This window comes from Ranitomeya imitator, chromosome 10 (genome assembly GCF_032444005.1).
Source record: "Ranitomeya imitator isolate aRanImi1 chromosome 10, aRanImi1.pri, whole genome shotgun sequence".
NCBI classification, from domain to species: domain Eukaryota; kingdom Metazoa; phylum Chordata; class Amphibia; order Anura; family Dendrobatidae; genus Ranitomeya; species Ranitomeya imitator.
The window spans coordinates 147,705,845-147,719,113 of NC_091291.1; the positions used below are offsets into that span (position 1 = coordinate 147,705,845).

The 13,269-nt window shown below is 56.6% G+C and overlaps 1 protein-coding gene across 7 annotated transcripts in view; it reads left to right on the forward strand.

The window, feature by feature from the left end:
* APLP2 (amyloid beta precursor like protein 2) overlaps positions 1–13,269 on the forward strand; it is a 117,487-nt gene that overhangs the window by 80,078 nt on the left and 24,140 nt on the right. For 4 of the 7 annotated variants that reach the window (XM_069742114.1, XM_069742115.1, XM_069742117.1 and 1 more), the window contains exons 2-7: positions 5,741–5,914; positions 5,995–6,124; positions 6,862–6,974; positions 9,778–9,956; positions 10,025–10,224; positions 11,770–11,937. In XM_069742114.1, coding sequence (XP_069598215.1) covers positions 5,741–5,914; positions 5,995–6,124; positions 6,862–6,974; positions 9,778–9,956; positions 10,025–10,224; positions 11,770–11,937 — 964 coding nt within the window. The remainder of the gene's footprint in view (positions 1–5,740; positions 5,915–5,994; positions 6,125–6,861; positions 6,975–9,777; positions 9,957–10,024; positions 10,225–11,769; positions 11,938–13,269) is intronic. The other 3 variants (XM_069742118.1, XM_069742121.1, XM_069742120.1) reach the window with 1 other exon arrangement.

Sequence of the window (13,269 nt, forward strand, 5' to 3'; positions counted from 1 at the left end):
GTGAGTGATGAGGCCGCACATATGAGGATCAGTGTGTGCACGGACCTGGGTGAGTGATGAGGCCGCACATACCAGGATCAGTGAGTGCACGGACCTGGGTGAGCGATGAGGCCGCACATATGAGGATCAGTGAGTGCACGGACCTGGGTGAGTGACGAGGCCGCACATACCAGGATCAGTGTGTGCACGGACCTGGGTGAGTGACGAGGCCGCACATATGAGGATCAGTGAGTGCACGGACCTGGGTGAGTGACGAGGCCGCACATACCAGGATCAGTGAGTGCATGGACCTGGGTGAGTGACGAGGCCGCACATACCAGGATCAGTGAGTGCACGGACCTGGGTGAGTGATGAGGCCGCACATATGAGGATCAGTGAGTGCACGGACCTGGGTGAGTGATGAGGCCGCACATACCAGGATCAGTGAGTGCACGGACCTGGGTGAGTGATGAGGCCGCACATATGAGGATCAGTGTGTGCACGGACCTGGGTGAGTGATGAGGCCGCACATATGAGGATCAGTGTGTGCACGGACCTGGGTGAGTGATGAGGCCGCACATACCAGGATCAGTGTGTGCACGGACCTGGGTGAGTGATGAGGCCGCACATACCAGGATCAGTGAGTGCACGGACCTGGGTGAGTGATGAGGCCGCACATACCAGGATCAGTGTGTGCACGGACCTGGGTGAGTGATGAGGCCGCACATACCAGGATCAGTGAGTGCACGGACCTGGGTGAGTGATGAGGCCGCACATATGAGGATCAGTGTGTGCACGGACCTGGGTGAGTGATGAGGCCGCACATACCAGGATCAGTGAGTGCACGGACCTGGGTGAGTGATGAGGCTGCACATACCAGGATCAGTGTGTTCACGTACCATGGTGAGTGATGAGGCCGCACATACCAGGATCAGTGTGTGCACGGACCTGGGTGAGTGACGAGGCCGCACATACCAGGATCAGTGTGTTCACGTACCATGGTGAGTGATGAGGCCGCACATACCAGGATCAGTGTGTGCACGGACCTGGGTGAGTGATGAGGCCGCACATACCAGGATCAGTGAGTGCAGGGACCTGGGTGAGTGATGAGGCCGCACATACCAGGATCAGTGTGTGCACGGACCTGGGTGAGTGATGAGGCCGCACATATGAGGATCAGTGTGTGCACGGACCTGGGTGAGTGATGAGGCCGCACATACCAGGATCAGTGAGTGCACGGACCTGGGTGAGCGATGAGGCCGCACATATGAGGATCAGTGAGTGCACGGACCTGGGTGAGTGACGAGGCCGCACATACCAGGATCAGTGTGTGCACGGACCTGGGTGAGTGACGAGGCCGCACATATGAGGATCAGTGAGTGCACGGACCTGGGTGAGTGACGAGGCCGCACATACCAGGATCAGTGAGTGCATGGACCTGGGTGAGTGACGAGGCCGCACATACCAGGATCAGTGAGTGCACGGACCTGGGTGAGTGATGAGGCCGCACATATGAGGATCAGTGAGTGCACGGACCTGGGTGAGTGATGAGGCCGCACATACCAGGATCAGTGTGTGCACGGACCTGGGTGAGTGACGAGGCCGCACATACCAGGATCAGTGTGTGTACGGACCTGGGTGAGTGACGAGGCCGCACATACCAGGATCAGTGTGTGCACGGACCTGGGTGAGTGATGAGGCCGCACATACCAGGATCAGTGTGTGCACGGACCTGGGTGAGTGATGAGGCCGCACATACCAGGATCAGTGTGTGCACGGACCTGGGTGAGTGACGAGGCCGCACATACCAGGATCAGTGTGTGCACGGACCTGGGTGAGTGACGAGGCCGCACATACCAGGATCAGTGAGTGCACGGACCTGGGTGAGTGACGAGGCCGCACATACCAGGATCAGTGTGTGCACGGACCTGGGTGAGTGATGAGGCCGCACATATGAGGATCAGTGTGTGCACGGACCTGGGTGAGTGACGAGGCCGCACATACCAGGATCAGTGAGTGCACGGACCTGGGTGAGTGATGAGGCTGCACATACCAGGATCAGTGTGTGCACGGACCTGGGTGAGTGACGAGGCCGCACATACCAGGATCAGTGAGTGCACGGACCTGGGTGAGTGATGAGGCTGCACATACCAGGATCAGTGTGTGCACGGACCTGGGTGAGTGATGAGGCCGCACATACCAGGATCAGTGAGTGCACGGACCTGGGTGAGTGATGAAGCCGCACATACCAGGATCAGTGTGTGCACGGACCTGGGTGAGTGACGAGGCCGCACATACCAGGATCAGTGTGTGCACGGACCTGGGTGAGTGACGAGGCCGCACATATGAGGATCAGTGAGTGCACGGACCTGGGTGAGTGATGAGGCCGCACATACCAGGATCAGTGTGTGCACGGACCTGGGTGAGTGACGAGGCCGCACATACCAGGATCAGTGAGTGCACGGACCTGGGTGAGTGACGAGGCCGCACATGCCAGGATCAGTGTGTGCACGGACCTGGGTGAGTGATGAGGCCGCACATACCAGGATCAGTGTGTGCACGGACCTGGGTGAGTGATGAGGCCGCACATACCAGGATCAGTGTGTGCACGGACCTGGGTGAGTGACGAGGCCGCACATACCAGGATCAGTGTGTGCACGGACCTGGGTGAGTGATGAGGCCGCACATATGAGGATCAGTGTGTGCACGGACCTGGGTGAGTGATGAGGCCGCACATTTGAGGATCAGTGTGTGCACGGACCTGGGTGAGTGACGAGGCCGCACATACCAGGATCAGTGTGTGCACGGACCTGGGTGAGTGACGAGGCCGCACATACCAGGATCAGTGTGTGCACGGACCTGGGTGAGTGATGAGGCTGCACATACCAGGATCAGTGTGTGCACGGACCTGGGTGAGTGATGAGGCCGCACATACCAGGATCAGTGTGTGCACGGACCTGGGTGAGTGACGAGGCCGCACATACCAGGATCAGTGTGTGCACGGACCTGGGTGAGCGACGAGGGCGCACATACCAGGATCAGTGTGAGTTCTCATGTCATCCATCATGGCGGTGCTGATGTAACCGATTGGACGTTGAACTCAACCGACCGGTTCCACCGCAATCCTTCAGAACATTAATGCCGTCCTCTCACTGTGGCGTGGGTGGCTGGGACTGGGGACTGTCGCTGCTTCGCTTGGCTGCGGTTATTGGGGGCATGGAGAATAGGGGATTCATAGAGGCCCCTCTGTACGTTTTCCCCTCCCTCGAGCCCCTCCGTGTAATACATCATGTCTTATCCTCCAGTCACTATTCTGCGGAGTGGCCCCAACATGCAGACAATACGTTCGGGGCCCCCACAGGACGGAGGTTTTGTAGAGCGGCCTCAGTCTTGTCAGTGGACGATCTACTGCATGTAACGCTGCCTTTCTTGTCCATGGCAACCAATCAGATCTCGGCTTTGACATCTTAAACTGGTGAAATTAAAGCGTTGCTCTGATTGGCTGCACTTGGTAGCTCTGATGAACAAGGCCCAGATGGTTATGTAAAATGGCGTTTTTTTTCCTGGTGGTGCTCTCCTTTCTCCACCTTGGAGCGCTCTCCCTCCTTCTGGGTGGCGCTCTCCCTCGTCCTCCTGGGCGGCGCTCTCCCTCGTCCTCCTTCTGGGTGGCGCTCTCCCTTGTCCTCCTTCTGGGCGGCGCTCTCCCTCGTCCTCCTTCTGGGCGGCGCTCTCCCTTGTCCTCCTTCTGGGCGGCGCTCTCCCTTGTCCTCCTTCTGGGCGGCGCTCTCCCTCGTCCTCCTTCTGGGCGGCGCTCTCCCTCGTCCTCCTTCTGGGCGGCGCTCTCCCTCGTCCTCCTTCTGGGCGGCGCTCTCCCTCGTCCTCCTTCTGGGTTGCGCTCTCCCTCGTCCTCCTTCTGGGCGGCGCTCTCCCTCGTCCTCCTTCTGGGCGGCGCTCTCCCTCGTCCTCCTTCTGGGCGGCGCTCTCCCTTCCCCCCATCGGAGACCTGACTGACCTGCATCATGAGACTATCAGCCCCATGAGCTGGGAGCAGTCAGTGACTGACGGCCGTGCGGTGACTTTGGGGTCACATCCTCTGCTACATGTTATGTACTGGTTTGTCTGTGCCGGGCTCCCTGCCAGCCAGGGATTAGGGGGACCGTCCCTGCGGCTGCCCGTCTGAGCAGCTTACAAAGCATTTGCTGACAGGAAGGGATGATCACAATGTGGGTTATGAGCCGAAAGAGAAAGCAATGGAACCAATAGTGACTGAAAACAGGGAATATCGAATGCTCCTTGCCCCACGTCCTCCATGTGGGGAGTGCAAGTGTCCACCTCTAGCGCTGCACTCACTATTGTGCTGTTACATCATGTCTTATCCTCCAGTCACCTCCAGAGCTGTGGTCGTTATTCTGTAAGCTTGATTGTGAGGGACGATGGGAGACTCCATTTTGGATTTATGAATTCAGGCCCCTTAGATTATCCAGAGATCTCCCTCCACTCCTGAATTGTTGCCCCACCTTTGGGAAAAGTACACAATTCCCAAAAGATCAGTGTATTAGAGGCCACGTGTTAATAAGGCCAGGAGGAACAAAGCTAGGACCCCTGCTGTCCTGTGTGCAAGGCGGCCCACATAAATTATACTTCAAGGGAAAACTCTAGGCTCTTTGGCATCGGCATCTAGAGATGAATTATGGAAGTGCCGTACATCTCAGGGTTATGTCTGATATATCACCAGAACCCTGGGAGCCCTCCGCACGAACCCCTGCGTCTCATCTCTCTAGCGTGCCCAGATTCCGAGCTATCGAGACTGGCTCTCCAGAACCTCTTAGCCGACCCAAGTTTGGACTCCGTATCAGCGCAGCCTCAATGAACCCGTTGAGACGTCAGTCGTCCCGTTTGGACCTCCCCCTGAGAAGTTATGACCCATCCTATATATTGGGAATTATTTCAGCTAGGAGGTCAAGGGAGGAGAATTCAGTCCAACCCAGAGGGACGATGGCGAATATGGGAGGGGACGAGCTAAGGGTTAAAAGCTAGCTACACACTTCCAGCCAGTGTCTTTGTTCTGTCATGGAAACCGCGTCACATTACGTGTGGAGATGGACCAGTATCTAAGGATGTACCTGTGGATACGAGAGCTTCCCTGGGCCCACATGCTATCAGACATAGTAATGTGACACATGCAGCTAACTGCTATCCCGTCCTGTACCCTCCCTTTATCTGCATCTCTGGCTGTAATCTCTGTATAATATTCTGTATATATTTGTAGTTTCTAGTCCGCCTTTCGGCAATTAAAATATCAATTAATTTTGGCTGCTCTTTTATGTCTAAACCCGATTTTTGCCACGTCTGTGATTACAGCTCGTCCTTATATGCTACCTGGGGTTGGTTTCTGACCCGATATAAGCTTGTTAACGGAGCGGGCTTATATCTAACGAGGAACTGGTGGCAGCATACCGTTCTGGTGTTATTGGAGGATCCTGGCAGTGATGGACCGGAGTGAGATAGATATATAGAGATGGCTATAGAGAGATGTATTGCTATAGAGAGATGTATGGCTATAGAGAGAGGGATTAGGGACGGAGGAGGGATAGCCGTTTTCCTTACAATGGTGATGAGTGTGTAGATGCCAGTCTGCATGTCTGCTGAACAGCAGCAAGGCATGCTGGGAGATCATGGCGCTGTGTGTGGTCCTGGGGTGATGCTGGGTGTTGTAGTGCCTGTGACCCCTAACGGTGACCCTCTCGTTTCCTTCCTCTAGGCTCTGGCTGCTAATGCCGCTGCTGGCTTTGCCGTATCGGAGCCGCAGGTCGCGATGTTCTGCGGTAAATTAAACATGCATGTGAACGTTCAGACTGGAAAATGGGAGCCGGATCCTTCAGGAAGTAAGAGCTGCTTCACAACGAAGGAGGAGATCCTGCAGTACTGCCAGGAGGTGAGCGGGGCCCTCGCACACAGGCTCGGCCGGGGCCCTCGCACACCCTTCATGGTTATCTCTTGTTTCTCCTCATCCAGGTTTACTCCGACTTCCAGATCACTAACGTGGTGGAGGCCAATCAGCCGGTGAGCATCGACAACTGGTGCAAGCCGGGCAAGAAGAACTGCAAGGGCCACAGCCACATCGTCCTGCCCTTCAAGTGTCTGGGTGAGCGAGCGAGGGCAACCGGGTCACAAGATCAGATGCTTCCTCTGGACGACTGCTCCCGGGGGATGGCCGCCGGTCACGTGAGGGGACGACTGCTCCCGGGGGATGGCCGCCGGTTATGTGAGGGGACGACTGCTCCCGGGGGATGGCCGCTGGTCACGTGAGGGGACAACTGCTCTCGTGGGATGGCCGCTGGTCACGTGAGGGGACGACTGCTCCCGGGAAATGGCCGCCGGTCACGTGAAGGGACGACTGCTCCTGGGGAATGGCTGCCGGTCACGTGAGGGGACGACTGCTCCCGGGGGATGGCCGCTGGTCACGTGAGGGGACAACTGCTCTCGTGGGATGGCCGCTGGTCACGTGAGGGGACGACTGCTCCTGGGGAATGGCCGCTGATCTCGTGAGGGGACGACTGCTCTCGGGGGATGGCCGCTGGTCACGTGAAGGGACGACTGCTCTCGGGGGATGGCCGCCGGTCACGTGAGGGGACGACTGCTCTCGGGGGATGGCCGCTGGTCACGTGAAGGGACGACTGCTCCTGGGGAATGGCCGCTGGTCTCGTGAGGGGACGACTGCTCCCGGGGGATGGCTGCTGGTCACGTGAGGGGACGACTGCTCCCGGGGGATGGCCGCTTTGCTGATGTGACCCCTGTGGTACCCTGGAATCTGGGAGCCTACAGATCACCCTCCGTGGCCGCCCTTTGACCTTCGCTTTTTTTTTTTTCTTCTCTCCTCAGTGGGTGACTTTGTCAGCGATGTTCTCCTGGTTCCTGAGCAATGCAAGTTCTTCCACAAGGAGCGCATGGACGTGTGCGAAAGCCACCAGCACTGGCAAAACGTGGCCCGGGAGGTGAGTGCCCGCTCCACACGGGGCCACAGATGCTGCTGAGTAACTGTCATGGAAAACGCCACAACCTGATAGATTTTAGGTTTTGCATTGCGATTCTTCCCCTTTATCCGTATCTCCGCTTGCTGTTGATGACTGAGCGCTGCTCATACTTGATCGGGCGCACACATCGTTATTATTTATTGTTATAGCGCCATTTATTCCATGCCGCTTCACATGTGAGGAGGGGTATAAATAATAAAAACAAGTAAAATAACCTTAAACAATACAAGTCATAACTGGTGCAGGAGGAGAGAGGATCCTGCCCACGAAGGCTCACAATCTACAAGGGATGGGTGAGGATAGAGGTGGTCGTGCAGTGGTTTGGTCGATCGGTGGTTACTGCAGGTTGTAGGCTTGCCTGAAGAGGTGGGTCTTCAGGCTCTTTTTGAAGGTTTCGATGGTAGGCGAGAGTCTGATGTGTTGTGGTAGAGGGTTCCAGAGTAGGGGTGATACGCGAGAAATCTTGTCTACGATTGTGTGAAGAGGAGATGAGAGGGGAGTAGAGAAGGAGATCTTGTGAGGATCGGAGGTTGCGTGCAGGAAAGTACCGGGAGACGAGGTCACAGATGTATGGAGGAGACAGGTTGTAGATGGCTTTGTATGTCATGGTTAGGGTTTTGTACTGGAGTCTCTGGGTGATGGGGAGCCAGTGAAGGGATTGACAGAGGGGAGAGGCCGGGGAATAGCGGGGGGACAGGTGGATTAGTCGGGCAGCAGAGTTTAGAATAGATTGGAGGGGTGCGAGAGTGTTCGAGGGGAGGCCACAGAGCAGGAGGTTGCAGTAGTCAAGGCGAGAGATGATGAGGGCATGGACTAGGGTTTTTGCAGATTCTTGGTTGAAGAATGAACGGATTTGTGAAATAGTTTTGAGTTGAAGGTGGCAGGAAGTGGAAAGGGCTTGGATATGTGGTTTGACGGAGAGATCAGCGTCAAGGATTTCCCCGAGACTGGGGAGAGTGGGCAGCCATTTTCTGTAATGGATAGGTTCGTTGGGGGGGGGGGGGGGGAAGGTATTGGTCGCATGAGATGGGGGAAAGATGATGAATTCTGTTTTGTCCATGTTAAGTTTGAGAAATCTACTGATGGATGAAATAATGGACAGACATTGAGGGATTCTGGTTAGTAGGGAGGTGATATCTGGTCCAGAGATGTAGATCTGTGTGTCATCAGCATAGAGATGATACTGAAAGCCATGAGATTCTATGAGCTGTCCCAGGCCAAAGGTGTAAATGGAGAAGAGCAGGGGCCCAAGGACTGAACCTTGTGGGACTCCGACAGATAGGGGGCGAGGTGAGGAGGTGGTGTGTGAGTAGGAGACGCTGAATGTCCGGTCTGTTAGGTATGATGAGATCCAGGATAGGGCCAAGTCTGCGATGCCAAGGGATGAGCGGGTCTGTAGTAATAGGGAATGGTCCACTGTGCCAAAGGCAGCCAATAGGTCGAGGAGGAGGAGGACAGAGTAGTGTCGCTTGCTCTTGGCGGTTAAGAGGTCATTGGTGACCTTAGTTAGGGCTGTTTCAGTGGTATGGTGTGACCGGAAGCCAGATTGTAAATGGTCGAAGAGGGAGCAGGAAGAGAGATGGGAGGACAGTTCAAGGTAGACGTGTTGTTCCAGTAGCTTGGAGGCAAAGGGGAGAAGTGATATAGGGCGATAGCTAGATACAGAGGATGGGTCAAGAGAGGGCTTTTTGAGGATGGGTGTGATGGAGGCATGTTTAAAGCTTGAGGGGAAAACACCAGTTGTTAGTGATGGGTTGAAGAGATGGGTTAGGGTTGGGATGAAGACTGTGGTGAGGTTTGGGATGAAATGGGATGGGATCGGGTCAAGTGCACAGGTGGTGAGATGCGATCTTGAGTAGAGTGGAGTCGATCTTCTGTAATGGTGGAGAAGTTGATTTAGGAGGTGGAGGGCTGAGAAGTCGGGAGGAAGGGCTCTGGGGGTTGTTGACCAAAACTGATATCAATCTTCTGCTTGAAAAATGAGGCAAAGTCTTCAGCTGAGATAAGTGGGGAGGGAGGAGGTGGTGGGGGACGGAGGAGAGAATTGAAGGTGTTGAATAACTGTTTAGGGTTCTGAGACAGGGAGGATATGAGAGATGAGAAGTAGGTTTGTTTAGCTGTGGCGAGTGTGGTTTTGAAAATAGTGAGGGACTGTGTGAATGCGATGAAGTGCTCGTTGGAGTGGTATCTTTTCCATCTCCGCTCTGCAGCCCTGGAAGCTCGCCTCAGTTCTTTGGTCAGGCTGGTGTGCCAGGGCATTCTGTTGATTTTGCGAGCTTTGGTATGTGTGAGAGGGGCAAGAGCGTCCAAAGCTGCAGCTATTGTGGTGTTATATAGAGCGGCAGCGTCATCCGCATTGTGTAAGGAACTTATGTCTGTGAGAGGGAGGAGGGATTCAGAGAATGTGTAGGTCAAGATGTTTAAGATTTCTGCGAGGGTGTGCAAGTTTGTGGGGTGGGAATTGTATACAAAAAGTGGAGAGGGAAGAGAATGTGAGTAGATTGTGGTCAGAAAGAGTGAAAGGTGAGTTAGAGAGGTTAGATGGGGAACAGAGGCGGGTGAAGATGAGGTCCAGTGTGTGGCCATCGTTGCAGTGTGTCAGCTCTTTCTGGTAGGGAGTTGATCCTGAGTGAAATCGGGAGGAGCTTTCGTCTTGTAATACGAGTGATTATCACATTCACTGACAGCAAGCAGTGTGGGCAGATAGGCCGTCACGGTGGCGTGTGTGGTGGTGTCCGGCATGCTCACAGTGTTCTCCCCGCAGGCTTGTATGATGGAGGTGATGGTGCTGCACAGTTACGGGATGCTGCTGCCCTGCGCCGTTGATCAGTTCCACGGCACAGAATACGTCTGCTGCCCTCAGGTGAAAAAGATGGAGGAGCCGCCGTCTAAGGTGGAGAACGAGGAGGAGGAGGATGAGGACGACTACGACTCCTACAAGAGGTCAGTATCTTGCTGCCATCGCCCCCGTCTTGGTTGTGTCTGTGTTCTGACGAGCCTCTGCTCTCCAGCGAGTTCCCGACCGAGGCCGACGTGGAGGACTTCACCGCCGCAGTGGAGGACGAGGAGGTGGAGGATGAAGACGATGTAGTGGAGGACCGCGATTATTACTATGACAACTACAAGGACGAGGACTACAATGACGAGACGACCGTTCAGCCGAGCAATGGCAGGACGCTCTCTGACAGCGAGATCTTCACCGATGTGAAAGGTAAGGCCTGCCTACACCGGCACACAGCTGAGTGGTTGTCACAATGTATCTGACTGCGTGCACTCTGAGGCACATGATGCATTGTGACACATCCACAGCTGTGAAAGCAGGACCCTGCAAGGAAGGAAAGCCTGACTGTCTGCGCTGCAGGTGACGGGGGGGCCCCAGCGCTGTGCTGCAGGTGACGGGGAGGGCCCCCAGCGCTGTGCTGCAGGTGACGGGGGAGCCCCCAGCGCTGTGCTGCAGGTGACGGGGGGTCCCAGCGCTGTGCTGCAGGTGACGGGGGGGGGGGGGGGGGGGGGGCCCCCAGCGCTGTGCTGCAGGTGACGGGGGGGGGGCCCCCAGCGCTGTGCTGCAGGTGACGGGGGGGCCCCAGCGCTGTGCTGCAGGTGACGGGGGGCCCCAGCGCTGTGCTGCAGGTGACGGGGGGTCCCAGCGCTGTGCTGCAGGTGACGGGGGGGCCCCAGCGCTGTGCTGCAGGTGACGGGGGGCCCCAGCGCTGTGCTGCAGGTGACGGGGGGGCCCCAGCGCTGTGCTGCAGGTGACGGGGGGGCCCCCAGCGCTGTGCTGCAGGTGACGGGGGGCCCCAGCGCTGTGCTGCAGGTGACGGGGGGGCCCCCAGCGCTGTGCTGCAGGTGACGGGGGGGGCCCCCAGCGCTGTGCTGCAGGTGACGGGGGGGGCCCCCAGCGCTGTGCTGCAGGTGACGGGGGGGCCCCCAGCGCTGTGCTGCAGGTGACGGGGGGGCCCCCAGCGCTGTGCTGCAGGTGACGGGGGGGGGGCCCCCAGCGCTGTGCTGCAGGTGACGGGGGGGGCCCCAGCGCTGTGCTGCAGGTGACGGGGGGCCCCAGCGCTGTGCTGCAGGTGACGGGGGGTCCCAGCGCTGTGCTGCAGGTGACGGGGGGGCCCCAGCGCTGTGCTGCAGGTGACGGGGGGCCCCAGCGCTGTGCTGCAGGTGACGGGGGGGGCCCCAGCGCTGTGCTGCAGGTGACGGGGGGGCCCCCAGCGCTGTGCTGCAGGTGACGGGGGGGCCCCAGCGCTGTGCTGCAGGTGACGGGGGGGCCCCCAGCGCTGTGCTGCAGGTGACGGGGGGGGCCCCCAGCGCTGTGCTGCAGGTGACGGGGGGGCCCCCAGCGCTGTGCTGCAGGTGACGGGGGGGGCCCCCAGCGCTGTGCTGCAGGTGACGGGGGGGCCCCCAGCGCTGTGCTGCAGGTGACGGGGGGGGCCCCCAGCGCTGTGCTGCAGGTGACGGGGGGGCCCCCAGCGCTGTGCTGCAGGTGACGGGGGGGCCCCCAGCGCTGTGCTGCAGGTGACGGGGGGGCCCCCAGCGCTGTGCTGCAGGTGACGGGGGGGCCCCAGCGCTGTGCTGCAGGTGACGGGGGGGTCCCAGCGCTGTGCTGTAGGTGACGGGGGGGCCCCCGGGGCAGCACCTTTACCTTACATCTGCCGATGTCGCCCATAATGGTGATAATGTTGTGTGGGCGCCGGGGGGTCTGGGAGGAGCGGCGCTCCGCTCCGCTCTGCTCACTGTCACCGTCTTCTCGCAGCTGTCTGCTCCCAGGACGCCGTCACCGGTCCGTGCCGCGGCATGTTTCCTCGCTGGTACTTCGACATCCGCCAGAGGAAGTGCGTCCGGTTTATATTTGGCGGCTGTTACGGCAACAGGAACAATTTTCAGTCTGAGGACTATTGCATGGCTGTCTGTAAAGTGACCAGTAAGTGGGGCCGCACTCCGCTCCCTCTGGCCCACCAGGACATTGTGGTGACGCCGCCTCTTGTCTGTCACTTTCTTATCGAGACCATTACTAATCCCTGCACCAATCGCATGTAACAGCGAGCTTCACCCTGGACACAAAGGGTTAACTAGAGTCCGCACATAATCCTGTATCTGCTGCCTCTGCATCAGTGTAGAGGGGGATGTGCACCCCGACGTCCGTGCCGAACAGTGAGCGCAGCTCTGGAGTATAATACAGGAGGTAACTCAGGATCAGTAATGTAATGTATGTACACAGTGACTGCACCAGCAGAATAGTGAGTGCAGCTCTGGGGTATAATACAGGATGTAACTCAGGATCAGTAATGTATGTATGTACACAGTGACTGCACCAGCAGAATAGTGAGTGCAGCTCTGGAGTATAATACAGGATGTAACTCAGGATCAGTAATGTAATGTATGTACACAGTGACTGCACCAGCAGAATAGTGACTGCAGCTCTGGAGTATAATACAGGATGTAACTCAGGGTCAGTAATGTATGTACACAGTGACTGCACCAGCAGAATAGTGAGTGCAGCTCTGGGGTATAATACAGGATGTAACTCAGGATCAGTAATGTATGTACACAGTGACTGCACCGGCAGAATAGTGAGTGCAGCTCTGGGGTATAATACAGGAGGTAACTCAGGAGCAGTAATGTAATGTATGTACACAGTGACTGCACCAGCAGAATAGTGAGTGCAGCTCTGGAGGATAATACAGGATGTAACTCAGGATCAGTAATGTAATGTAATGTATGTACACAGTGACTGCACCAGCAGAATAGTGAGTGCAGCTCTGCGGTATAATACAGGATGTAACTCAGGATCAGTAATGTATGTACACAGTGACTGCACCAGCAGAATAGTGAGTGCAGCTCTGGAGTATAATACAGGATGTAACTCAGGATCAGTAATGTATGTACACAGTGACTGCACCAGCAGAATAGTGAGTGCAGCTCTGGGGTATAATACAGGATGTAACTCAGGATCGGTAATGTACTGTACACAGTGACTGCACCAGCAGAATAGTGAGTGCAGCTCTGGGGTATAATACAGGATGTAACTCAGGATCAGTAATGTAATGTATGTACACAGTGACTGCACCGGCAGAATAGTGAGTGCAGCTCTGGAGTATAATACAGGATGTAACTCAGGATCAGTAATGTATGTACACAGTGACTGCACCAGCAGAATAGTGAGTGCAGCTCTGGAGTATAATACAGGATGTAACTCAGGATCAGTAATGTAATGTACACAGTGACTGCACCAGCAGAATAGTGAGTGCAGCTC